General features: G+C 43.2%; 1 protein-coding gene across 3 annotated transcripts in view; it reads left to right on the forward strand.

Annotated features, from left to right (window-relative positions):
* The window catches only part of PRRT3 (proline rich transmembrane protein 3), a 113,288-nt gene extending 92,388 nt beyond the window's left edge, over positions 1-20,900 (forward strand). For all 3 annotated transcript variants that reach the window (XM_077451771.1, XM_077451773.1, XM_077451772.1), the window contains exon 4: positions 8,940-20,900. In XM_077451771.1, the coding sequence (XP_077307897.1) occupies positions 8,940-10,981 (2,042 nt within the window). In that variant the 3' untranslated portion in view covers positions 10,982-20,900. The remainder of the gene's footprint in view (positions 1-8,939) is intronic.
* Positions 20,901-27,237: the final 6,337 nt, after the last annotated feature.

The following is a 27,237-nucleotide window of genomic DNA, read 5'->3' on the forward strand; positions in this document are numbered from 1 at the left end:
GCGAATGGACTCTCACTGGTCTCCCTCTGTTTCACCCACTGATGCCAGTTATGCCACTCTTGGGTCCACAGATGAGACAGTGGAGTCTACGATAGATACATCATGGTGGGGGCTGTCTGGTGGGGCTGTGGTTCTTTCAGCAGACTGTTGAAGTGATTGGTCACCGCTTCAACGTAAAACCCCATCACAGGCTAAACAAATTTAAACACAATATTCAGGCACTTCCTGTAATAGGGTGACAACACGGTTTTCTCTGTCTCCTAACTGTCCTCTTGCATTGTCAACCTATCACATGCACTACCAGCATTGTCTACAAGTGGCCATGCCGACACAGATGACCGGAGACAAGAATGCAGATTAGGACTTTGGTGATCCTGATCTGCATACTTGTCCAAGGCCAGGGACTGAGAGTACTGAGGCCAGTGGGAAGAAAAACAGCCAGGGAACTAGCATTTTCAAAAGCACTTGTAGCATGGGCGGCATTTTTCTTTTATATCTTCACCTTAAAAGTGATCTCTTTATCCATCAGTCAGTTTGACATTACGATGTTTTCTAAAATACTTTGCTTGTCAAAAATGGCTATTTTCCAGGTTTCCATAGAAACTGTTGGCATGACTCTCGCCGAGGGTCCATTTCAGGACATCCTCCCAAGATTGCTCAATTCTGCATCAGCCTTCCTTCTTACAGTCCTATTCTCCCAGCTATGAATCTTAAAACAAAGGCAACCAAGTATAGCATCACCCTATTTTGCCCATCTGTCCCCCAAAATACTCTACCAGGGTACAAGAAGGACCTAAAGGAGAACGTCTCTCCAGCATTTTCATTTCTTTTTTTTTTTTTTGCCCCCTTACCTTGACAGTTGATTTGCCCATAAAAAAAAAAATAGCTCACCCCCGTTCAGCGCAGCAAATCTAGTCACCATCCATCCCAGCAAACCCCTAGACTGGTTTTTGAGCCAGAGGAAGAATGTTGAAATGCTGTGTGCCTGGCTGTGTGTGTTCTAAGGGAGGAAACAGGACCATATTTACCAGTGGCTCCTGCAGCATTGTGCAGAACTAATGCAGGTTATGTGGCCCAGAACCAGGGCACTGTTTCACACCCCTTCCCTGCTCCCCTACAGAGGGCCCGTGTGACAAAACACAGCTTAGATATACTTTATACACTCTCCAAAATAAACCGCACCCTGGGATTCCTCCGTTGCCAAACACTAAAACATTGGTGATGTCATCTCAGCCAAAAAGGCTTGGGTAACTCATTTTCAAACAGATACAGCGGCGCTGCCGAAACACTTATCACCCTTTAGCTGAAATCATATGACATGGGACTAACATTCATGGAGTCCCATGTCGGCCATATTTTAAATGAGGGATTATGGAACTGTGTAATAACTGCATGAGCAGTTCATATGACTAAAAGGGCTTTTTTGTTCCCTTTTATTGCTAGTTTTCCAAGCTAAACTAAAGTGTGCTCTAATTAAATATCAAAACCAGCTGAATGACCTGTTTCAAATTTGCCATTCATCTCCATTCCAAATCTTTGTCCTCTGGAGTTCCCTGCCTCTCAGATTGTTCATATGTAGCCCAGTTAAAAGTGGCTACAGATATAAAACGGTCTTTACCCAATCTAGTTGGTAATGGTCAGATGGGCCATGTGGGGTTCTCTGCATTTTCATATGCAGCCTTGTTAAAGGTGCCTACAGACATAAGATGATCTTCACTTGATCTGGCCAGTTATGGTCAAACTGGCCATGTTGAGCTCCCTTTTTCTCAAATCATTTATATGAAGCCTAGATGAAGGTGCCTACAGACATGCTATGATATTTACCAGATCCAGACCGTTTTGGTCAAATCGGCCATGTGGAGTTCCTTGCCTCTCTGATTTTTCTTATGCAGCCCAGTTAAAAGTGGCTACAGACGCTTGGGTGTGGGGGATCCTATTGAGGGCCCCATAGCCTATGCTGGTCTGCTTCTACACGAAAATGAGAAATGAGGGACGAGATCCACGGAACCATCCAGCGGTTCAGAAGTCCCCCAGGCAGAAGGATACCTCCCACTACAGCTTGGGTTAGGGCCCGTAGACATTATTATGTTTCCTCACTCTGGTGAAACTCAAGGCCCCAGGAGGGCTTGGGTGACGCCTTAGAGACTAACTGTTCTTAATTATATCTGCACACCGCACATATGTTACGTGGGATTTCTCAGTTTATTGCATATCATGATGCCCTGTGTTTATGTTCCTTATGGATGTCGTATTTTGTGTGCCTTTGACCTTGATATAAATAAAAGATTTGAAAAAAAAAGTGGCTACAGAAATAAAATAGTCTTTACCCAATCTAGTTGGTTATGGTCAGACGGGCCATGTGGGGTTCTGTGCATTTTCATATGCAGCCCAGTTAAAGGTGCCTACAGGCAAGATGATCTTCACTTGCCCTGGCCAGTTATGGTCAAACTGGCCATGTTGAGCTCCCTTCTTCTCAGATCATTTATATGAAGCCCAGATGAAGGTGCCTACAGACATGCTATGATCTTTACCAGATCCAGCCAGTTTTGGTCAAATCGGCCACGTGGAGTTCCCTGCCTCTCAGATTGTTCATATGCAGCCCAGTTAAAACTGGCTACAGGCATAAAACGGGCTTTATCCAATCTAGTTGGTTATGGTCAGATGGACCATGTGGGGTCCCTGCATTTTCACATGTAGCCCAGTTAAAGGTGCCTACAGGCAAGATGATCTTCACTTGATCTGGCCAGTTATGATCAAATTGGCCATGTTGAGCTCCCTTTTTCTAAGATCATTTATAAGAAGCCTAGATGAAGGTGCCTACAGACATGCTATGATCTTCACCAGATCCAGCCAGTTTGGGTCAAATCGGCCATATAGAGTTCCCTGCTTCTCACATTGTTCATATGGAGCCCAGTTAAAGATGCTTACAGACATAAGATGTAGGCTTGTGCAGTTCGTTTCGTAACGAATCGAAATTCGGCCGAATAAAAAAATAAAGAATAACAACGAATACGAAAGAAATATAATGAATGAATTTGAATGAATTCGGTAATTCTTTAAAGATCTAATGAAACAAAAGGTCAGCTCAAAGTAAATCTTATAGTCCAATAGATATAGGCAATATGTCAAGTACTTTTCTGCAGCAGAGAATGACATTTTGCGACCCGATTTTGGGGCCACATATCTTGGGGTCACTTATAGCTAGAAACCGCAAATTTGGTATACAAACACAATAGTACTAGCACTACAACATATACCAATTTGGAGTTTCTAGCACCAAGTGACGCCGAGATACATGGCCCTAAAGTCGGGTCACAAAATATTTTCGAATGCGGTTGAAATAATTTCGAATCATGTTGAAATAATTTCGAATCCGGTAGAAATATTTTCGAATTTGGTTGAAATATTTTCGAATGTGGCCGATTTTTCAAATTCGGTAGAAAACTAAACGAAATCCGAAAACGAATTTAAGGAAGTTAACGAATATAACTAAACGAAATTAATGAATTAACGAATTTAAAACGAAACGAAACTAAACAAATTTTTTCCTTTTGCACATGTCTAATAAGATGATCTTCACCTAATCTAACCAGTTATGGTCAAACCAGAAATGTGGAGTTCCCTGTATCCAAGATTGTTCATATGCGTAAGCTCTTTCTCTGTTTCAGACTCCCTTGCATGCACTCTTTCATTCCCATTGCAGTAGTCAGAGATTGTCCGACAATATAGTGGACCACGCATGTGCGCAAGCCTATTCGCAACAGCCACTGTTTGCCTCCCTGGTAGGGGCCCTATTACTTTGTGCAAGGGCCCATCATGCTGTTAAGGTGGCACTGATCAGGAGGCTGGCTGATCAAAGGACATTTTTCATGGCTAAAGAAGATGGGAGTTGTTGCCAATTTAAATTTTTACCGTATATACTCGAGTATAAGCCGAGATTTTCAGCCTCTTTTTTGAGGCTGAAAGTGCCCCCCTCGGCTTATACTCGAGTCATCGCCGTCTGCCTGCTCGATCAGCGTGTCGAGCAGACAGACGGCGGCCATTCTACTATTCAAAAGCCGCGCCTCCCTGTCTGTGATAGGCGGAACACTCAATTTCCCAGCAGTCAGTGGTCCGCCTATCACGGACATCCGCTCATCCTCATACTACGGACGAGGATGAGAGGATGTCCGTGATAGGCGGAACACAGACTGCTGGGAAATTGAGTGTTCCGCCTATCACAGACGGAGGCGCGGCTTTTGAATAGTGGAATGGCCGCCGAGGCACCGACGAAGAGCGGCGATCCTGGCATGGCAGAAGGACGGAGGCTCGGCTCGGGACGGGACGGAGGCTCGGCTCGGGACGGGATGGAGGCTCGGCTCGGGACGGGACGGAGGCTCGGCTCGGGACGGGACGGAGGCTCAGGACGGGACGGAGGCTCGGGACACAGGTAGGCTGGACACACAAGGCTGCACGGACACACACACAGGGATGGATGGACACACACACAGGCATGGATGGACACACACACAGGGATGGATGGACACACACACAGGCATGGATGGACACACACACAGGCATGGATGGACACACACACAGGGATGGATGGACACACACACAGGCATGGATGGACACACACACAGGCATGGATGGACACACACACAGGCATGGATGGACACACACACAGGCATGGATGGACACACACACAGGCATGGATGGACACACACACAGGGATGGATGGACACACACACAGGGATGGATGGACACACACACAGGGATGGATGGACACACACACAGAGATGGATGGACAGACACACAGGGATGGACGGACACACAGGGATGGACGGACACACAGGGATGGACAGGCATGTCTCACCCTCGGCTTATACACGAGTCAATAAGTTTCCCAGTTTTTTTGGGGTAAATTGGGGACCTCGGCTTATATTCGGGTCGGCCTATACTCGAGTATATACGGTATATGCAAAAATGTAAAAAGTCATAGTAAAATTTGCAAGGGAAGCTCTAAAACAATAACTCTGAATATGCGCTCATTATACTTTTCCTTTTTAGGTAGGGTTGGGAAGGATTAATTGACTTTGAATGGCCCTCAGTAAAATAACGGCATTATTGTTTGCCACCCAGACAGTCCTAATCCCAGTTAGATAAAGTTTTCTCTTCTGGTGGCCTAGACATTGGATCAGAATGCCCTTGAATACACCGATGACCTCATCCCTCCGCGTCTGATGTGCTTCTTATAAACATTTGTAACAGACCTAGTGACCTGTGATCTGCCTATTCACCATGGCGGGCCGGTTACCTCTGCTACACTGAACTCCCAGCAAACAATATGGAGACAATGTGCAGCCAGGAGGAAAAGTAAAACCCTGCAGCCATTCCGACACAGCGGATGAGAGTGCACTGATAATGTGATAGTCAATGACTCATCAACACATGCTTGGAATGCTGAAGAATGAACTCCAGGCAGATAAACATAGACACATTAGTGCAGCTCTATATGTATTAATGCACACGTGTTTTTTTTTGTTTTTTTTAACATGGAATCTGTGCAAATACCCAAATTAAATTTGGTATCAGACGCTAGCAGTCCCCTGTACAGCAGAGCTCAGATATTAAAAGAGAAAAGCAGCACAAGGAGTCAATCTGCTGTACTGTGGTGTAAAGTGCATGCTGATAGGAGGAGAGCCCAGAGTGATGGAGAGATGAGCTGATCAGTCTGCTGCTTCTCCTTCCACTGTCCAGTCACAGGCCGAGGGAGGCACAAGACCTGAAAGTGTTACTTAGTAAAGTGTTACTAAACACACAACAGTAAAATCAGTCTGTATATGCAGTAAAGAATGCTTGTTATACTCACTGTGGAACGTAAGGGGTTAATCCTCCGCATTGTGTAAAAAGGATGCTTGATTCTGTCTAGACATGTGCAGTTCATTTTGTTCTGAATTCGTTTTTTGGGAAATATGCGAATTAGCGAAAATCCGTTTAACAAATTTTTCCAAATGTTCATAAATTCGTAAGTTCGAGAATTAGTAAATTAGAAAATTCAAGATTTGAAAATCAGAAATTTTGGAAAATTCGGAAATTCGAAAATCTGAAAATAAGAACGAAAATCCAAAAATTTGAGAACCCGAAAATCTGAAATAATAACTAACTAATACTAATTTAACTATTACTAACTATTCAATTATAGTTCTTGGAATTACCTTTTAAATTTGACTGTTAGAGAACGTAACAAATGCTAATTTATCCAAAGTTACAAATTATCCGAAATAACGAATGTTGTATCTAAACAAATGTAACGTAACAAATTAATAATAATAAATAACTAATAATAATAATAAAAACTTTTTATTATTAATTCATTCCGTTCCATTTGTCTAGATGCGGCATTCGTTATTTCGGATAATTCATAACTTCGGATAAATTTGTATTTGTTACGTTGACTAACAGCCAAATTTGAAAGGAAAATCCAATACCTATAATTTAGTAGTTAGTTATTATTAGTTAGTAGTTAGTTATTTCGATTTTTCAGATTTTCATTCTTTCGAATTCTCTTTTTCGGATTTTAGAATTTTTGGATTTTTTTGGAGCTCACCAGATTCTAATGACCCTCACAAGCAGAGGTCTTAAATCGCATTAATGCATGCACAGCCTCACAGCCGATCCGAGGGTCCTGACAGGTTGCTGCACCTGTCACCTATCAAGTATTTTGAGGCTCCACGCAGGCAACACAGGCAGGGGTTTATAAAAGGAACAAAGAACACCTTCCATAGTGTAAAACCATAATAATGGTGATGTATAATAAAAACAAATGCACTTACATATTCCTAAATTAGTACAAGCCATACGTTTTCCACCCTTTTCCCAAAACAAAGATGGCCGCAGGTGGGTCCCGAGTGTGCAGTGGAGTGTGTTTTCTGGCTCCGCCCTACATGTTTCGCCATACATGACGTCATCGGGGGCACGGAAAACATGCCGTCGCTGTCTTAAGTATATATATATATATATATATATATATATATATATATATATATATATATAACACAACATAAGGAGGATTCCCATCCGAATGGACAGGCTTGATGTCTGGTTAAAGAAAGAAAATTTAGCGCTAAAAAATGAAATCAAATAGTGTGGAAACACAAATAACAGTCCACAAAAAGTCCCTCCTAAACCATGATGGGCCACCAGGGCTCAGAAAGCAATCCTGGAGAAAGGGAATCAGTAGTCAGCTTCTGCTAGATGGAATAGTGACATCCACAACAATCGAGGAGGATGAAATACTCTTACCAGAGTTGGTGGACCTGTGTGTCAGCGACACCAGATCTTAAAGGCATGGAACGATAATCGCTTGGAAGGGACTAGTTGTATAGTATCTCTCACCGTCAGAAGTCATCTGGATGATTCGACGGTCCACACCTCAGGCTCCCGGTAACTCGAGATGTATGTTTCTCCGGCCACTCAAAAAGCCCAAAGGGCAAGTATAAAAAACATAAAAAACTGACTCCCAATGGTGTAATTCTGAGAGTACAAAATGGCCTTTTATTTGCAAAAAATTCCAAATATACAAATAGTAATAAAAGGGAAATAAAAATTGTGATCACATAAATTAAATGGGAAGCGTACAAAGCATCCCTACGCGTTTCGTCCGAAGTGTACTTCAACTAGGGCATCAAAAAAAGCTGGTTAACCCTCTCAGGGTTATAAAGTTTTGTTTTAAAGCCCAACTCTGGGATAAAGCTTTATTTTTTAAAATAGATCCCACTATAGTGTAAAAAAGGAGTACTCGCTGCAATACTTACCATCAATCGATAGGTTTTCATGCAGTATATCTTCTTCGCAACAAGATGTCCTCGGTGTTCCAGGTTGAATGACGTGTCGCTCAATATATAATGGGAGTGCAGGGTGTCACGGCTCACAAATCCATAGCGGTGACCTGTACTACCATATCAACATATCCTTTTCATCAGGAGACTGTTTGGTCTTGACCAATCAGCCCTAGAGCACAACATAGAATTAAGTTACATTATGTCAACAGCAATACCATGACCTGTCCCATGAATGTGTCTCATTGTAGCGTGAGCCGGTGACTATAATGTTCAGGAATGCAGACATTCCATAAGTACATTAGAACCGTCTCAGAGCTTTAGGGATCTGATTGATCACGGCTACGATGAATATACAATTCTTGATCATTAAACATCTAAAAGATTTCTCGTCACTTACAGTCACAAAACCTGTCATCATTGCAGGAACAATCGTCTGGGCTGTCTGCTACTAATGCCACAATTTACAGTTCTGTGTCATCATAGCAGCAATCTATTATACACAAAGCATACAAATGGAACATATACGCATTTTTGGATGAGGTTAGAAAAATGAACTTTCGCTCTTTTATGTCTAAAAATAATTATTGAATATGAAATGTTTTTCTTCAGTTTATTCTTTATTAAAACCGGTGCCTGTGAAAATTTTGCGGCATGTTAACGGAGGATGTAGATATTTTATATATTTTTTTTTCTTTATAGGTTCAGGGCTAAAAAAATCTTTTAAAAAATGTTTTCTTTGTGTCCAGTAAATAGGAAATATTAAAATTCATAACAGCCAGTAGATGGAGTTCTAGGCTCTCTTTTAAAAAAAAAATGTTTGCTAGGCTAATCTTAGCTGCTTTGTTGAAAAAGTACATTGATTACAAACATGAATAGCTTGCCTTAAGCGTCCCTACTTTCTGTTCTAGAAGCACAACAGGAAGTGAGTAGAGATCTCCCCAATGTGAGAGAAATTTGCTTAGTTTTCACCATTATAGGGACTGTAATTTGAGGATGTCCTCCCCTTTTCTGTTCCAGGGAAAATTTCCCTTTTAAAAATCACTGTTTAGATGTATCTTTATGGGCGTGTTTATTAAATCAAGACTCCTAATCATTACTATCAATTTTGTTTTTCAGACCCTGTGGCAGAAACTCAACATCCACAGCTAGCAGAGTCTTCAACAAGCAGACTCTTCCCAAATGGGTCCAAAAAGAACGGGCGCCGCGGGGAAATTAGGGTCACAACCCAAAGGGCCTTCCGCCGGCCACAGCTGATTGATGTCCCCACCAGCTTCACCTCTATGAGATCAACACTAGAGACTCCAATCTGCAACAAGAACAGTGGCACATGTGAATTTGTTGGCACCAATAAGACACTTCTAAAGTGGGATGACCTTCGTCACACTCTAAGTTTTGCTTGGGATATGCACGTTTATGGCACAGGTTCCCTGTTTCTTCTTTTAGCTTTAATTGCACTTGTCAACCTTATCGGATCTCCCATCCTACAAGTGACCTACCTCCCTTATGTTATTGTTGCAAATGGCCTCTTGTTTGCGATTGGAATCCTCAGAGGTGTGTTTTTCCTCCTGGATCCTTACGGAACAAAAGGGAAGATTTCACAGCCTATTTCTCTTGTCCTTTGCAATGTCACATTCCCACTTATGATCTCCACATTCGCGACCTTGGTTCTTTTGGTTCTGAAGATTGCCCGTCTACAGCTGCTGCCTCCAAAGTTTCAGAGCCTGGCATTGCTTGCTGTTATAGCAGTTATTCACTTTATTGTTCTCCTGAGCGCTGATCTTCTAACCCATCTCCTGAACCCTTCCGTAAACATGGTCTTGCAGATCCTCTCTATTTCCTGGGGCATATTTCTCATGGTGGGCAACTTTGTGGCCTATTATCGCCTGAGAAAAAGCAGCAAAGATATTGTAAATGAGACGCAAAGAGTATCTCCTGTTGAAGACATAGCAGTGGTTCAAACCCAAGGACGAAGTATAAAGTGTATGTTTACATCCTCCAGAGTGTTATTAGTGAGCAGTATTTTTGGACTTCTTTGCTGTGGCATGCAGGTGTATGCCATATTATGGCTTTATGGGCTACTTGGTCAGAAAAATGAATTTTTCTGGTCTTGGTGGTTCCTCCAGTTCTGGTACAGGATCTTTGAATTAGTTCTGTGTTTCTCCATGATATTTGTAGCCTCCCACAGCTTCTGTCTACAGTGTAGTAGCAGCGATCACACGTGCTGGTCCAAGATCATCAGCTACTTTTGCACCTACAAAAAAACAGAGGCACCAGAGTATCCGAACAACTGCTATGACTGGACAAACGGCATCCAGGACAAGATGGTCAACAACAACATAAGTAAAAGCATCATCAGAAACCAGGCTGAGAATGTTCCTCTTAGAATCATCAAAGAGAACAATGAGACAAAAGGTCCAGGGATCGGCAACAATAGTCGTTCTTCGTCGCCTCTTTTCAGACCTAAACCAGAAGTGGTGTTTGCTGCGAAATCTCAAAACGTAACTATGGGTCGCTCTTACACAAGTATTTGTTTTGAAAAAGAGTCTATGCTGTCACTGGCTGATCTGGAGTTTCGACCTCCATCACCCATAAATCTGAGCAGAAGCATTGATGAGGCTTTGTTTAGAGAGCATTTGGTCCGAGACAGCATATTTTTGGATTCCAGTCTACAGTACCCCAGTTACTTAACAAGGCAAGACTCATGTTCTTCACTGAAAGAATGTTCCGCTATGAACCAAACTATAGACCCTTTGATTTCTGCAGACCTGAAGATGAGAAGATGCAGCAATCCAGACTACCTGTACAGCTTGACCAATGGTAGTTCAACGACAGAGATGGACTCCCAGAGTGAAAGTACACAGCAGAGTAAAGAGCTTCCTCGAGATGTCACAACAGAACCAGTGGCTTCGGTGAGCTCCATAGACAGTATTTCCAAAGGGTCCATCAAAATCAGCTGGAATCCTTGGCGCCATGGCCTATCTTCAGTGGAAAGTCTTCCTCATGAAGACACGCCTTCGTCTCAACTTCTAAAGCAAGGATCCCAACCTAGCATCATGTCCAAAAGCAGCGAGCCTGAGAAATCCTTTGGCAGGAGGTTTATGGAAAGAAGTCAGACCACAGATTCTAACAGCATTGCTAGCGAGACCATCGAACTGTGATATGCCGAAAAAGTGTTATCAAGCATAGACATGTTACAAAGAAAAAGTTTGCCATGTTTTAAAAACATTCATTACTAGAGGGATGAATACAGAAAAACTTATTCTTTTCTTCTTTTGAATGAGGAAAAACAGATTTTAGGAAAGCGACAAAGATTATACACATACCAAGAATCCTCTGTTTGGTTACTACATATAGTAAATCTCTATAATAAGCACATTGCCTGTCCGTGTTTATAGGCAACAACATTGCTTCACATTTTTTATTTACTGATTTTTTTTTTTAAGTATTTATTTTGAACTGTCAAGGTGGTTTCCTTCAAAGGCCAAAAGTCTAAAGCCATTACCTGAAAGAATGACGAAAAATATATTTGTGACTTTGTTATTTTATCTAAAACACAATTGTATGGACAGGGGTTTTTGTCCCTGATGGATGTAAACAAGTGGAATATCATTATTCGGAAATCTAAAACTTATAGGAATCATATGTAAAATGTGGTACTACAAGTACTTTCAAGGTACGTGTCAAGCAAGCCAAGCAGAGCGAAGACATTGGATGTGCACCATAGGTATCCATGGAAACTGTCTGAAGTCGACACTTTTGTACTGGAATAAAAATCCCAATCTAGACCGTGAAGGTGTTAAATCCTTCCGTTGACTGTGTTTGAAGACAATCAGACACATCCTTTTGAGGAAACATTTAAAGTGATGTGTTGAAACACGCGGGTAATGGACACCACAAAGTCCAAGATGTAGTCTTGTAAAATTAAGGGAAGATGTAAAAATTAAGGGAAGAAATATATTGCCACATCAGCCAATAGATGCACTTAAAAACCAACAAGCACTAGAAAAATGACAGCTGAAATGTAATTGGTTGCTAATGCACCACAAAGGCACTTTCGTTTATCCATAGGGCAGCCCAACTGTAAATTTCAACTTTCGGTATTGATAACAATTCGGGGGTTTCTGTAAAAAAGTCAGTCCATCTAAAACTATTAAATCAGTTTTAGGACTTGTGTAGATGGGCATTTCTTCCTTGGTTTGAAGTGCACTTGAAGGCCACTTCAAACCAAGGAAAGCAGATTGCTAATGGTGCAGTATGGATACAAGTTCAGTGGTTGTGTTTGACCTGCTATGCATTGCATTTCTTTGGATGCAGCATGTCCTATTGAGATACATTCACGTAATGCAGATCACTTGCAGCCCTTTGCTGTGTTTTGCATTCAATAACATTTATTTGACCAGCACTGCTAATGCAAAAGGCCCATCTTCATGAGATATTAGACAAATGATGGCATCTTTTGAGGACCCCCATCCTTAGGATCTCTCTCGGAAAACCAGCTGTGAACCTGTTAGTCCAAGACATCCTTATGCCGCGTACACACGATCAGATTGTCCGGCGTACTTAGTCCGCCGAAACGCATTTCAGCGGACAATTCGATCGTGTGTGGGCTTCAGCGGACTTTTCCAGCGTGAAGTCCGGCGGACTAAGAAAGTATTTTTGCAGTCCAATCTTTCCGTCAGACTTGGGTTTCAGCGGACAATACGTTCATCAGTATGCTAGTACGGCGGACTAAGAATGACGCATGCTCAGAAGCAAGTACGAAAAAGGAAGCTATTGGCTACTGGCTATTGAACTTCCTTTTTCTAGTCCCGTCGTACGTGCTATACGTCATCACGCTAGCAAACGCCGGACTTTCTGTGTGTCCGTGTGTGGCCAAGTCCGTTTGGTAGAAAGTGGGCCGGACTATCCACCAGATTGTTTGCCGGACTAAGTACGCCGGAAAATTAGCTCGTGTGTACGCGACATTAGAGATCTCCAGATCTTTAAATATTTAGACTATTTTGTAGCAAAGATTGGGCAATTATTGACACGGTTGTAGGCAGTTGCAATCTACTTTCTCCACTGCACGTGGTGCGCAACTGCAACATTGCAGAGGGGGAGGAAGTCAAGAAAAACGTGGTTCCTCTATGGTTTCCTGGGTCACTAAGGAAGCTATCCGATTGTATGCTGCCACCCTATGTGACTCGCCCTCTTGGACCAGGCAGCATCTATTTAATTTCCAGGCTTGAAGCACATTTCGCATGTGCGTAGTGTAGGGACAGGTCACCCACCTGTCAGAGAGAGTGATTAGTGATAGGGAGAGGTTCCAGAGAGTAGGGAAATGATAGGGACACGCCATCCTTCCTGGAGACCTCCCCCTTTGAGTTCAGATCAGCCAGGCTGCATTCCGTCCCTCAAGACATCTGAGACCTGCTCAACTACACACGATTTTTACATCTTGAGAGTATTCCCAGTTGGGTGCCTTCCCTCTGGGCTTGTTGTGAATTGCCAAACTTTACCTTTAATACAAGTCCTGTTTTCTGCAACTGTTGTGTTTTTGCTGCCGCACCACACTGCACTTCCCCACATGAAGAAGCTGTGAACCTGTTAGTCCAGGAAATCTTTAGGGATCTCCAGGGGATCTTTAGATCCTGCTTTTTTTGCAGCAAAGAATTGCCTTCAGTCAATAAAACTTTGTTGTTGTGTCCAAGTGCATGACAAAAACAGTCAATAGTTTAGTAAAAAAGGCAAAAGTTGAAAAACCCCTCAGAATGCAAACTGTAAAAAGTGAATTTGTTTTGATGGATATTTCAGCTGTCATTTTCCAGAGCAGTTAGAAAATTTAAGGGAGCCAACATTTTTACTGCTTAAACCCTAGAAAGAATAATTGGGACTGCCATTGCTGACAGATTTTTGGTGGTGCAGGCCAAGGAGGTCCGAATTCTCAAAAACCCTAATTCTTGTTCATAGTCAGCGAGGATACCGGCACCATCAAAAACAAATTAACAATGGCAGTTCATTTATCTTTATCCAAGTTCCCTTTATTGCCCTGTTAGCCCTTGTACACACGGTCGGAGATTCCGACAACCAAATCCGTCGGATTTTGTCCGAAACTGTTGTATACACACGGTAGGACGAAGTTGACGGAAAATCCGATCGTTCAGAACGTGATGACGTTATTTTGTTACGACGGGACTACGTTCAGGCTAGTAGCCAATAGCTTTGATGTAGGAATTTGATCTGAGCATGCGTGGCACTTTGTCCGATCGGAATTCTCTACACATGATCGGAGTATGTCCGATCGGAGCATTTTGTCGGAAAATATTTCTGGCAAGTTGGAAAATTTGGTCCGACGGATATTCCGACGGAAACAGTCCGATGCAGACCACACACAGTCGGAATATCCGACAAAACGCTCCGATCGGACACATTCCGTCGGAATCTCCGATCGTGTGTACAAGAGCTTAGAGTGACCCTGTCAGGTTCTTCCAAAAAGGCAGCTGTGGTCTAACCAAGAGAAAACGTCTTCTACCCTTGTCTTTTACTTTTCCTCCATTCAAGCACTGCAGCCTCCTTCATTCTCTAAAGTATTTGACTTTTCTCGGCAGTGTTGGATGCCGGTGTCTACCATCATGTGCTGTAGTTCCTTCCTCCAACTCCTACATCAGTACAGGGACTTAACAACACGCAGGGGCATCCGAAGTTCCCAGACCTGTCATAGGCTGAAGAGACTGATGGAGGCTTCAAAGCTGGAATTGAAGGAAGTTTGAAGGCACGGGGCACCAGAGGTCAATATAATAGCTCTTCTCATGCAACGTTACGCTGCTTTTTTGTTAACTGTTCAGTCATCTCTAAACATATACTGTATTTTCTGAGCACTTTTTGGTATCTTTTAGAAAATAAATGAGTAGATGTGTTCATAATTTTTGTTATAAAGTTCAGTGACTGTCCTAACTAGTATTTTATGAAAAAAAATTGTTCATTGTTGTTTTCTTTTGGGAAACAATGACTTTGTTTAAAGTAAACCTGTAATGCAGTACAATGTAAACTAAAGTGGACTTTACATGAAAACACAAGGTCCACTTATCTGGGACCTCCCCGCACCGCTTCATTAAAAAACACTCAGTGGAAGGTACTTTAAATAATTTAAGAGAACATTTTTAAACGGTTTTCACCTTACCAGTTTTTTTAAAGTTTTCTGTAGGAACAGGTGATATCCCTGGATCACATCAGAGCATCCTGGGAAAGAATCAGAGCATCCTGGGAAAGGTAAGGGTCCACAAATTCCCTGGAAGATGCTCCTGCACTATACAGGAGAGCATTTGGGATCTTCATCTTTCTCAAGATTTCCAAGAAGTACGTCACCCTCGACCTAGACGTAGGGTGTAGGACAGTAATGGCGAACCTTGGCACCCCAGATGTTTTGGAACTACATTTCCCATGATGCTCATCTACACTACAGAGTGCATGAGGATCATGGGAAATGTAGTTGCAAAACATCTGGGGTGCCAAGGTTCGCCATCACTGGTGTAGGATGAGAGCATTTTACATTTTTCTTAAAAAAAAAAAATCATATCTTTCACTTTTTTTTAGATAGAGTTTCCAGATAATCAGACCTTACATTTTCATGAAAGTTCAGTCTGCTATGGGATAGCGGATAATAGTGAGGAGCCAAGCTTCGAATTGGAAATGCTCATTGTTCTTAATATATGCATACCGATTTTTCCAATTTGCATTGAATAATTTAATTCATACGTGATGAAATGATGAAATTTGCATTTGTTATTCTATTGATTCAGTTATCCCAACGAACCTTCCTTACTACTATGTACTATACCTGTACTGTGACATTTTACCACCACCAGAGCTATGTCCTGAAAAAAAAAAAAAATGAGCATGAGCACACCCCCACCAGCAGTCACAATGCATTGTTGATGCAATAGAGATCTATTGGAAGGTTGCAACAGTCCCATAAAAGATAAGAGTTAAAATCCAAATGTCCTGCTGCCCATGCCTGATCTTTGCCCTGTTGAAGGAATACTCCTGCAGAAGAACCTTGTACATCCAATACTTCTGGATGTGTTGAATACCCGCTTCCCCTGTTTCGACTGTGGTTCTTTCTGCTGGTCATGTGTCCTGTAGTTTTGTAGGGGTCAACGGATTTAACCACAGTGTGCAGTGGGGGACACAAGAATCGAACACACCCAAAAGCACTGAAGATTCTGCGAGACCAGCCTTTCTCTATTTTTAGAAGCGAGAGGGGGGTAGGTCGCGCTATGGAACCTTTAGCACAAAGAGATAAATGTGATTTTGGTAAGAGCGGCCTCTATTGATTTCCACCCGACTTGGGTGAAACAGTAAAATGAAATAAGGGAAGAAAATAGATTTGGCTATTTTTAACACAGAGAAACCCTTGAAATAGCTATATATCTATAACTCTTAATACATTAGTGTGATGGTCAGTGGGAAGAATGCTCCCTCTACTTGTGGCCATTAGTAAGAATTACCCCCTTATAGATAGCTATAAAGATCAATGGTGTCAATGGGAACTTATCTGAGAGTCCGAAATTGCTCATTGCTCAAGAAACCCCTAGCAACCTCTGGAAGAACCCTAGTTGAGTAATCATGTGCTAGACACTATAGTTTTACGAGACAGCAAAGTGAGGGCTTCCTGCCCATCAAAGAGTTATTAAATTATTATTAAAAGTATTCTTTAGCTTGGGCCTTTTATAAGAAATGTTTTAATGGCGGCTGTTGCCTTGCCCCGCAAGTTCTCTGTAAAGTCCACAATGCATTGCTTGATGCCAAAAAGATCTGTTGGAAGGCTGCAACATTACCAAATGGGAAATGGAGGGATGTACCAATGCAAATACCATCTTACAGAATTTCAGTATTATCAAAGGAACTCTAAAGGGCTCTGGTTGTGCACTAAGCAGGCAAGTCGGTAAGACATGACACCTTAGGGTGCCTGGTATCCCTCAGCGGCCTTAGTTTACATTGCTGTCCTGTAATACAGGTGTACTTTAATATTCATGTGCAAACTGCAAGATTTTTTTATCCCCTTATTCCGTTCTAATTCTAGCAATGCTATCTAATTGTTTATATGGTGCCTGTTTTGTATCTCTTTTTGCTCCTTAATATGTTATTAAAAATTTTTTGAACGTTAAATGGAACCTGTCAAAACGCAATCGTATCTATATGAGAAGTCTTAAAATAGAAGCTGCTGTTCTCTGACTTTGCATGCTAGCCACCAGGGCAGCGATGTCACTTGTAGCAAAGCTGAATATGCCTGGGAGATAATGGCAGCTTCCATCTGGGTTTCTCATACAGATATCCTGATGCATGACAGACTCCCATTTAAAGTGGTTGTAACCCTAAAAAAAAAATAAAAATAAAAAAAAGACCCTGTTCCTTTAAGGCATGATCTAAAGCACATTGCTTGTGTTGTGTAATTTGTCCCTTTCTATGTTGTAAAATACCTGGTTGATCCTGCCTGTTCATGCGTCCCCCTGTGTGTGCTGACCACAGTAATCATGGCTGCTGATACCATTGTACCGTGGTCAGTTTACTTGCCTCCGTCATCCCACTTTGTGTTTTGAGTCTCTCCTCTCTCCACCTCCCTCCCTGGCTGTCAGTGTGAGAGCCAATCTCCTCCCCGCCCCTCCTGCCACTATTCCGCTGCAATATGCAGCAAAAATACTTGTATCCCCTTTGCTTTATATAGTCATAAACTACAGTGTGTGTGGTTTTGCTTTTTAAATTATTATGCTAAATACCTATTCTCACACTGCAGCTGTGCGGTCACGTGACCTCCCTTTGCTGGCTGGCTGATATCAGAGAGGGGTCACGTAAGAAAAGGTATTTAACATTATCATAAAAAAAATAATAAAAACACACACACACACACACACACACACTGTAGTTTGACTGTATAAACCAGAGGGGATATCAGCAAAGTCACAATGTGACTTTAAAAACACTTTAACTGTCACCAGAGTGCCGATACTTGCCAATGAGTACCAATGTAAAACAGGCCACGCCCTGGACTAAACCCCACCTTTTAATAAAATATTTCTCAGACTCACAAACCACACCCATTTCTTGTGAAGACATTGCAATATAATTGAGAATTGTTGGCAAGTATGTAAAAAATGTACTATTATATGTCTATACAACAATAATATATCCTTGTACAGCAGAATGTGAGAGGTTGGGACTATTCAATGGGAAGTTCTACTCAAAGTTCTAAGCTTCACCTCCTTCATTTATGCACTGGTGTCCACCAAGACTTTAATATAGCTTTCAGACCACAGTGGCTCATATAGGTGTAGTCATCAAAGCCTCCACCAGCAGAGGAACTACCTCTAAAATGACCTTGAATTTTAGGGGAAGAGATGGTCGAAACTTCCATGGATTAATAAATTATAGGCATTTTTGTAGGTATGTGAGTGAAGTTTTGGACGTAGAGAGACACAATTGTCTTGATTCATCAAGCTGCGTTAGCAGTTAAGGAATGCTAACTAGCACTCAAGGCATGCTAACATGACATACAATCATACTGTCTGAATGGCCACTTTAGCATGCCTTAAGCTAATTTAAAGTGCTGCTTGAACCTTGGTTAATCTGGGCCAGTGTGTCCCACTTAGAACGTAAGCCCTCAATGAATCAATATGGGTCACAATGAATGCGAGATCCAGCCTTACTTGGCTGACCTCTCTATTACACAAGTGTCAGTATTTGCAGAGATGTTTTATAGTTTGTATTTAAAGGATCATTCCACCTCCTATTTCAGTTTTTTCTAGATGCTTGTGTGTTAGATCACCCGTCTCCAGAGCTGGAGTTCCTGCATTTCATTTAGCAGGTTTTCCGACCTAAATGTGGTATATCAAAAACCGGGCTTGTGTATATAAACCTTATGAAGAAGTGAAAAGCAGCAACTATACCAGTGATGGCGAACCTTGGCACCCCAGATGTTTTGGAACTACATTTCCCATGATGCTCTGGCACTCTGCAGTGTACTAGAGCATCATGGGAAATGTAGTTCCAAAACATCTGGGGTGCCAAGGTTCGCCATCACTGAACTATACTATGAGATATTTATCATAGTCAAAACAATGTAAACCAGTTGTGTTACACTAATATATAAAAAACACATCTTGTCATAATCGTGAAAACGGAATGTCCCAAATTATAGTGCAAAAGTCCACACTGTGAAAATGTTCCACAATAAGACCCCTTTCACACTGAGGGCGTTTTGCAGGCGCTAAAGCGTTAGAAATAGCGCCTGCAATCCGCCCTAAAACAGCTGCACCATTGTCTGTAGTGTGAAAGCCCCGAGGGTGTGCGCTGTCAGGATGCCAGGAAAAGTCCTGCCAGCAGCTTCTTTGGAGCGGTGTGTTTAACACTCTTCCACCGCTGCTCCCCATTGAAATCAATGGGGCAGCGCTGCATTACCGCCGGCAAAACGTCGTTATTGCTTCGTATTGCGGGCAGTTTTAACTCCTTCTTTTACCCCCTGCTAGCGACCGAAATGCGCTGCAAATCCGACGGTAAAATGCCGCTAAAAATAGCAGCGTTTTACCACCGACGCTATGGGCGCGGCAGTGTGAAAGGGGTCTAAAGGTCTTGGACTGTGTTCCCACACCAAGCAGAATCACCTCCACCAAATGGTTACAAATGTAGGCTTACCAAACTTATGTGACCCTCTTATTATACAGAAGTCATAAATAGAATGTGATGTAAGACCCCTTTCACACTGCTGCACCCATAGCGTCGGCGGTAAAATGCTGCTATTTTTAGCGGTGTTTTACCGTCGGATTTGCAGCGCATTTCGGCCGCTAGCGGGGGGTTTTACCCCCCACTAGCGGCCGAGAAAGAGTTAAAACCGTCCGCAATAGCGGCGTTTTGCCGGCGGTAATGCAGCGCTGCCCCATTGATTTCAATGGGGAGCAGCGGTGGAGGAGAGGTAAACGCACCGCTCTTTCACCGCTGCAAAGAAGCTGCTGGCAGGACTTTTCCTGACGCCCTGCCAGCGCAACGCTCCAGTGTGAAAGCCCTTGGGCTTTCACACTGGAATGAATGAAACAGCAGTTTGAGGGCGGATTGCAGGCGCTATTTCTAACGCTATAGCGCCTGCAAAACGCCCTCTGTGTGAAAGGGGTCTTAGGGTCCATGAAAGCCACGTTTCCTACACTCTTCATCAGATTCAAATATTGGCTGTAGAAGATAAAGCTCATGTAGACCCTTTTCGAGATATGAAAAACGTGTTGCGCAGAATACAAAACAGTTCCGGCCAGCACATAGATACCCCTCCTGGTCACTTCCGATAATGTGGTGACATCAGCATGTAGCTCTATCCTATGTGTCTTCCGGGGCATATATCACCATATGACGAAACGCGTAGGGGGCTGAAAACACCACTTTACCGGAGATGTGCCTTTCAGCCTACCCAGCTACCAACACAGGGTCCCTCTGAAGCAATTTAGGGGAAGGAGATTAAAAACACAATGGGGAGATCCCATTAATGAAGTCACCATAGAAAAGGGACCCGGTTGGTAATGACTGCTAAGATTCAGCTCCTGTTGACTTCAGTGGGGCTTGGATTTGACATTCACCAAACCTACCCTGAACCGAACCCAGGTACATTTGGCTCAATGTTATTGGTGATTTAGCTCACTGACATCTAACCAAAACTGATGCACACTTTTAGGTGGAGTGACCTTTCAATGTGTGAAAGTAATTTTATATGTATATCTGTCTTTATACTAGTGTATATATGTACACATGCTGTTTTTATTGGACCAGCAACCGATGAAAGTGAAGAGTTCCTAAATATGAGTGCTCCTTCCCCGATTGGTGGAGGTTGCCTATGGCAGCTGAACCAAGAGACCGGTGGTCTGCACGTCGGTGTGGAGTGTACAAATAAAGCTGTGACAATCTGGAGAGAGAGACGATCATATGACTTGGTGTGATACGTCTCTCTATCACTGCACAGGAGCCTCCATATTTGTACCTGTATATTATCAAGGCTTGTGTGCCAGCAATGCTGTGTGCCAAATTACCCTTGTAAATAAAATATGTCTTTAAAAACAGGATAAATGTATGAGTTTTTATTGTTATTACTTGTATTAGAGAACCCTAACTAGTTGCTTGTGAACCCCATGTACACGAAATTACCAAAAGTATTGGGACACCTACCTTTACACGCACATGAACTTTAATGGCATCCCAGTCTTAGTCTGTAGGGTTCAGTATTGAGTTGGTCCACCCTTTGCAGCTATAACAGCTCCAACTATTCTGGGAAGGCTTTCCACAAGGTTTAGGAGTGTGTCTACGGGAATGTTTGACCATTCTTCCAAAAGGGCATTTGTGAGGTCAGGCACTGAGGTGTATGAGAAGGCCTGGCTCACAGTCTCCACTCTCATTCATCCCAAAGGTGTTGTGTCGGGTTGAGGTCAGGACTCTGTGCAGGTCAGTCAAGTTCCTCCACCCCAAAATCGCTCATCCATGTCTTTATGGTCCTTGCTTTGTGCACTGGTCCAAATCATTTGGTGGAGAGGCGATTATGGTGCGGGGGTTGTTTTTCAGGGGTTGGGCTTGGCCCCATAGGTCCAGTGAAGGGAACTCTTAAGGTGTCAGCATATCAAGACGTTTTGGACAATTTCATGCGGGAACAGTTTGGGGATGGCCCCTTCCTGTTCCAGCATAACTGCACACCAGTGCACAAAGCAAGGTCCTGACCTCAACCCGATAGGACACCTTTGGGATGAATTAGAGCAGAGACTGCGAGCCAGGCCTTCTCGTCCACATCAGTGCCTGACCCCACAAATGCTCTTCTGGAAGAATGGTCAAACATTCACACTCCTAAACCTTGTAGACAGCCCTCCCCTTGTGGCGCTGCCATTGTAAGTAAGGGAAACTGACAGTGAAGCCTACAGGCTACAGCCGGTTTCCTACTGCGCATATGTGTGAGTCGCACTGTGCTTTCTGAATGGTCCTGCCATCTTCTGGGACCTGTGTGTGTGTCCCAGAAGGCAGCGGGGGAAGGAGGAGGGGCTGGAAATATCATAGATCGACATATAAAAGCACTTCATTACAGCAATATGACACTGTGGGGACTGAGAATGAGTCGACGCGTTTCACACTATGTCAGCACTTCCTCAAGAAATGAAAGGAAATATCTACCAGATTCAGGCATACAAGAGAAAAAAATCATTGGGATTTCAAAGGTATACATAAAATCTCATAAAATCTGGAATTTATTTAACCTGGTTAAAAGGTCATCCATATAAAAACATAAATATACTGAATTGTGAGGTTGGTATGATGTTGATCACAGTACATATGTCGTACGCATATTTTCCTCCAAATTTGTTTCCCATTTAATATATATAGCACATTTCCACATTACATATTTCTTCAATTGGGGTATAACAGCTCTGTACACATTTCATCAACAACATTCACTTCTTCAGGAGAGTATAAATACATGGTGTAAATCTGGAATATATTGCAATACGTTGGAATATTTTCCCTCAGCTCTTGTTCTGTTGACAAATGTAACAGGGCATTAATCTTCATCAACCCTTAAAACGGAGTTCCAGCTGGGGGAAAGAAAAGTAAAGTCAACAGCTACAAATACCACCCGTCGCGTGTTTCGTCATCAACTTGACGTCGTCTGGGGCACGGTTCTGAATGGTCCCTGCTGTCTTCTTGGACCTGTGTGTCTCCCAGAAGACAGCAGTGGGGGGGCGAACATGGCGTAGTTCACCACAGAATGTGTGGCGATCTTTTCCCAGAAGTGGGAGCAAATACCTGGATTTGACAGATATCTGCTCCCCCCCTCCCCCCTAAAGGTGCCAAGGTGGGGGGGGGGGGGATCTTATAAGCGGAAGTTCCATTCGGAGAGGTAGCAGCCTAGAACCAGAACGGGGTCCACCTATATTATAGGTAGATCCATCAAAACCAACTTTCACTTCTATTGGTCCAGCGTTATCACACCAGCAATCAAGCAATAAAAAACAAATTCAAGTTCTAACCCTTCCCCCGGCTCCACCGAAATTTTAAAAGAAAAAAAAAACAAAGTTCTGGCTGTACCTACCCTTTAAGTGCCCTTTAAGGTCCCTTGAGTGTTACTTGAAGCTTGATGACTCAGAGCTTATGTTTGTTGATGATAACCTTCCTCCAAAATTCTCAGCATTCAGTACTTTGAACACCCGCATCATACAATTCCCAGCTGCAAGCAAAATGCAAGAAAATGCAAATTCATACAAATCTTTACAAAGGATTTTTTTTTTGCCTAGAAAAGTAGATCTGGATATGCAGCAGTTTACTAATTAAACAAAGTAAGGACAAAAATAATATATAAATAAGAACAAAAATGTAATATATTACAACTTATCATTCCTGTGGTGGCTGCATTCATTTTTTTTTTATTTCTTTATTTCTTTATTTTCTTTTTTTTTTTAATTGTTTATAATTTTTTATAATTTATTTATTTATTTTTATTTTTCTTATTTTTTTATTTATTATTTCTGGCTTTTTTACCCTTTTTTTTTTTAAACGGGTGATCTTACCAGTGGCACACTTCATGTCCATCCATGGTTACACCAAGGGGTGGCCCGTCCATTGTAGACGAATGGGCCCGCCACTTCCCATCCATGACCCGCTGCCCTCCCTATCCATGCGCCCAGCCCGTTTCAGGAGCCAGGCGCATGAATTCCTATGGCGGGGGGGGGGGGTATGTTTTTTGAAGCACTGATTAGAGCCAGAGTCTCTTTTAGGCTTCAAAATAGGGTGGGCTCGGGGTGCAGAGCATTGCGTTCTGGAGCCCACCCAGGTGTGTTGCAACAGCGAATGAATATTCACTGTTGCAACACTGATCCTCCTCCCGGTCATTCGGGAAGAGGGTCTGATACCCGTCACTCGATTTGCTGAAAGGACCGGGGCCTATTGGATCCATAGGAGAAGGGGAGGAGACTCACGGCAGAAGCGAGGAGAAGAAGAGCCACTGGCCAATGCCTGAATGCCCGCTGATGACCGGTGCCCCAATCCCCACCGCTCCTCGGATGCCCAATCCCCACTGCTCCTCAGATGCCCGATCCCCACCACTCCTCGGATGCCCGATCCCCACCTCTCCTCAGATGCCCAATCCCCACTGTTCTTCGGATGCCCGATCCCCACCGCTCCTCGGATGCCCGATCCCCACCGCTCCTCAGATGCCCCGATCCCCACCGCTCCTCAGATGCCTGATCCCCACCGCTCCTCAGATGCCCAATCCCCACCGCTCCTCGGATGCCCGATCCCCACCGCTCCTCGGATGCCCGATCCCCACCGCTCCTCGGATTCCGGATCTCCACCGCTCCACGGATGCCCAATCCCTACAGCTCCTCGGATATCCAATTCCCGCCGCTCCTCAGATGTCCACTAATGCCCGATCCCTGACAATGACCACCGCCTAGATGGTGTAAATGCCGGTGGACCGATCGGCAGACAGCATGGGGGGGAAGGGGGGTTTGAGTAGCCACGGGGGGGGGATATTTGCCGCTCCCCCCCCCCCCAAACAAAAAAACACCAACTGCCACTGGCTACACCCATTTTTCCACTGTATTTTGCATTTCTGGCTGGTATTTGCTATTATTGCTGAGTCTGAAAAGTAAAAAAGGAATGCAGCCACCACATCTAGCACATGGTAGATTGCAATATATTCAGTTTTTGGTTTTGGGTTTAGATACGATTTGTACCAGTGAACAAAAAAAAAAAAACTTGCAATGGGTCATCCCTGGATTACATGCTCAGTAAGTCTGGGGGTCAGTGTTGCCAACCTCCCACAGCATTTTTTTTTTACTGACAAAACATGGGAAATTTACTGACGGAGCACATTTTTTACTGACAACCTGAAAAAATGACAGAACTCCTATTAAAAACGAAGACAATCAATATTTAAAGAGTATAACCACACTATGGAAACACTATAACGCAGTACACATAATAAGTAATTTGCCTGGTTTACACTTAAATAGTCAACACAGCACGACAAATTATCAGCCCCTGATATTTACAGACAGTTGTAAAATAATCACAGATTTTTACAAACTCTACATAAATTTACTGAGGAGCAGGCTGCAATACCTTGTCCTATACCTTGTCCCCATACCTTGTCCCTATACCTTGTCCCTATACCTTGTCCCTATACCTTGTCCTATACCTTGTCCCCATACCTTGTCCTATACCATGTCCTTATACCTTGTTACTATACCTTGTCCCTATACCTTGTCCTATACCTTGTCCCTATACCTTGTCCTATACCTTGTCCCCATACCTTGTCCCCATACCTTGTCCCCATACCTTGTCCCTATACCTTGTCCCCATAGTTTGTCCCTATACCTTGTCCCTATACCTTGTCCTATACCTTGTCCCTATACCTTGTCCCCATACCTTGTCCTATACCTTGTCCTTATACCTTGTCCCCATACCTTGTCCCTATACCTTGTCCCTATACCTTGTCCCTATACCTTGTCCCTATACCATGTCCTTATACCTTGTCCCTATACCTTGTCCTATACCATGTCCTTATACCTTGTTACTATACCTTGTCCCTATACCTTGTCCTATACCTTGTCCCCATACCTTGTCCCCATACCTTGTCCCTATACCTTGTCCCTATACCTTGTCCTTTACCTTGTCCCTATACCTTGTCCCCATACTTTGTCCCTATACCTTGTCCCTATACCTTGTCCCTATACCTTGTCCCCATACCTTGTCCCCATACCTTGTCCTATACCTTGTCCTATACCTTGTCCCCATACCTTGTCCCAATACCTTGTCCCTATACCTCGTCCCCATACCTTGTCCCTATACCTTGTCCCTATACCTTGTCCCCATACCTTGTCCTATAGCTTGTCCCCATACCTTGTCCCTATACCTTGTCCCTATACCTTGTCCCCATACCTTGTCCCTATACCTTGTCCCTATACCTTGTCCTATAGCTTGTCCTATACCTTGTCCCCATACCTTGTCCCTATACCTTGTCCCCATACCTTGTCCCCATACCTTGTCCCCATACCTTGTCCCTATACCTTGTCCTATACCTTGTCCCTATACCTTGTCCCTATACCTTGTCCCCATACCTTGTCCCTATACCTTGTCCCTATACCTTGTCCTATAGCTTGTCCTATACCTTGTCCCCATACCTTGTCCCCATACCTTGTCCCTATACCTTGTCCTATATCTTGTCCTATACCTTGTCCCTATATCTTGTCCTATACCTTGTCCTATACCTTGTCCTATGCTCCTTTGTTCTTATACCCCAAAGCCTCTTTACTCTGGTGCTCTCTGATGGCGGTCACACTCTGGTGTCATTACATACAATGCAGGACCAATGAGGAGAGCACAGGAAGCCTACCGTAGTGAGGAAGAGGGTTGTATTACAGCCTACAGTGGAACCTTGGATTACGAGCATAAGCCGTTCCAGGAGAATATTTGTAATCCAAAGCACTCATATCAAAGCGAGTTTCCCCATAGAAGTCAATGGAAACTAAGATAATTAGTTCCGCATTGACTTCTATAACATGCAATACCGCATGTGGCCAGAGGTGGGGGGGGGGCGCCGGAGAGCCTCGGAAATACTCAGGGACAGCTCGGCTGAACTCGGAAAGGCTCAGGAACAGAGTATTTCCGATTATTTCCGAACCGATCCGAGTGTCAGCAGCGCCGCCGCACCTCTGGCCAAATGTGGTACAGCACACCACATTCACTTTAATTCTGCTCGTTTTGGGAGACAACACTCGCAAACCGCATCAGGATTTAAAAAAAAAGTTGCTTGTCTTTCAAAGCGCTTGTTAACCGCGTTACTCGTTAACCAAGGTTCCACTGTATTCCACTACTTCTTAACTTAATAAGCATTTAACTCTTGCAGTGCGGGAGGATTGGAGGCGAGTAGAGGGGAAGGGCACTGCAAAGACATTTTTAAATCCCCCCCCAATTCCATGCAGCCTTCTGGTATAGCTATGTATTTTTATATTTTCTTGCTCTAGGTACCTGCAGTCATTAGAAGCTGCCTGTCTAATTCTTCCATTTGTAAAACTGCTCTATGCAAAACTGATGCTGTGGAAGAAACTCAGCTAAGCCACAGTGCCACCATGTGCTTCAAAAATGCATTGCACTAAATTAAATGTATGCATGGTACATGGAAGCAAGTATATGCCTATGCGCTATATTATCAAAAGTATTGGGACGGCTGCCTTTGCACGTACATGAACTTTAATGGTATCCCAGTCTTAGTCCGTAGGGTTCAATATTGGGTTGGTCCACCCTTTGCAGCTATAACAGCTTCAACTCTTCTGGGAAGGCTGTCCACATGGTTTAGATGTGTGTCTATGGGAATGGTTGACCATTCTTCCAGAAGTGCATTTGTAAGGTCAGGCACTGATGTTGG

Source organism: Lithobates pipiens, unplaced genomic scaffold, assembly GCF_037356315.1.
Source record: "Lithobates pipiens isolate NorthernLeopardFrog02 unplaced genomic scaffold, aLitPip1_a1.2 Scaffold_23, whole genome shotgun sequence".
NCBI classification, from domain to species: Eukaryota; Metazoa; Chordata; class Amphibia; order Anura; family Ranidae; genus Lithobates; species Lithobates pipiens.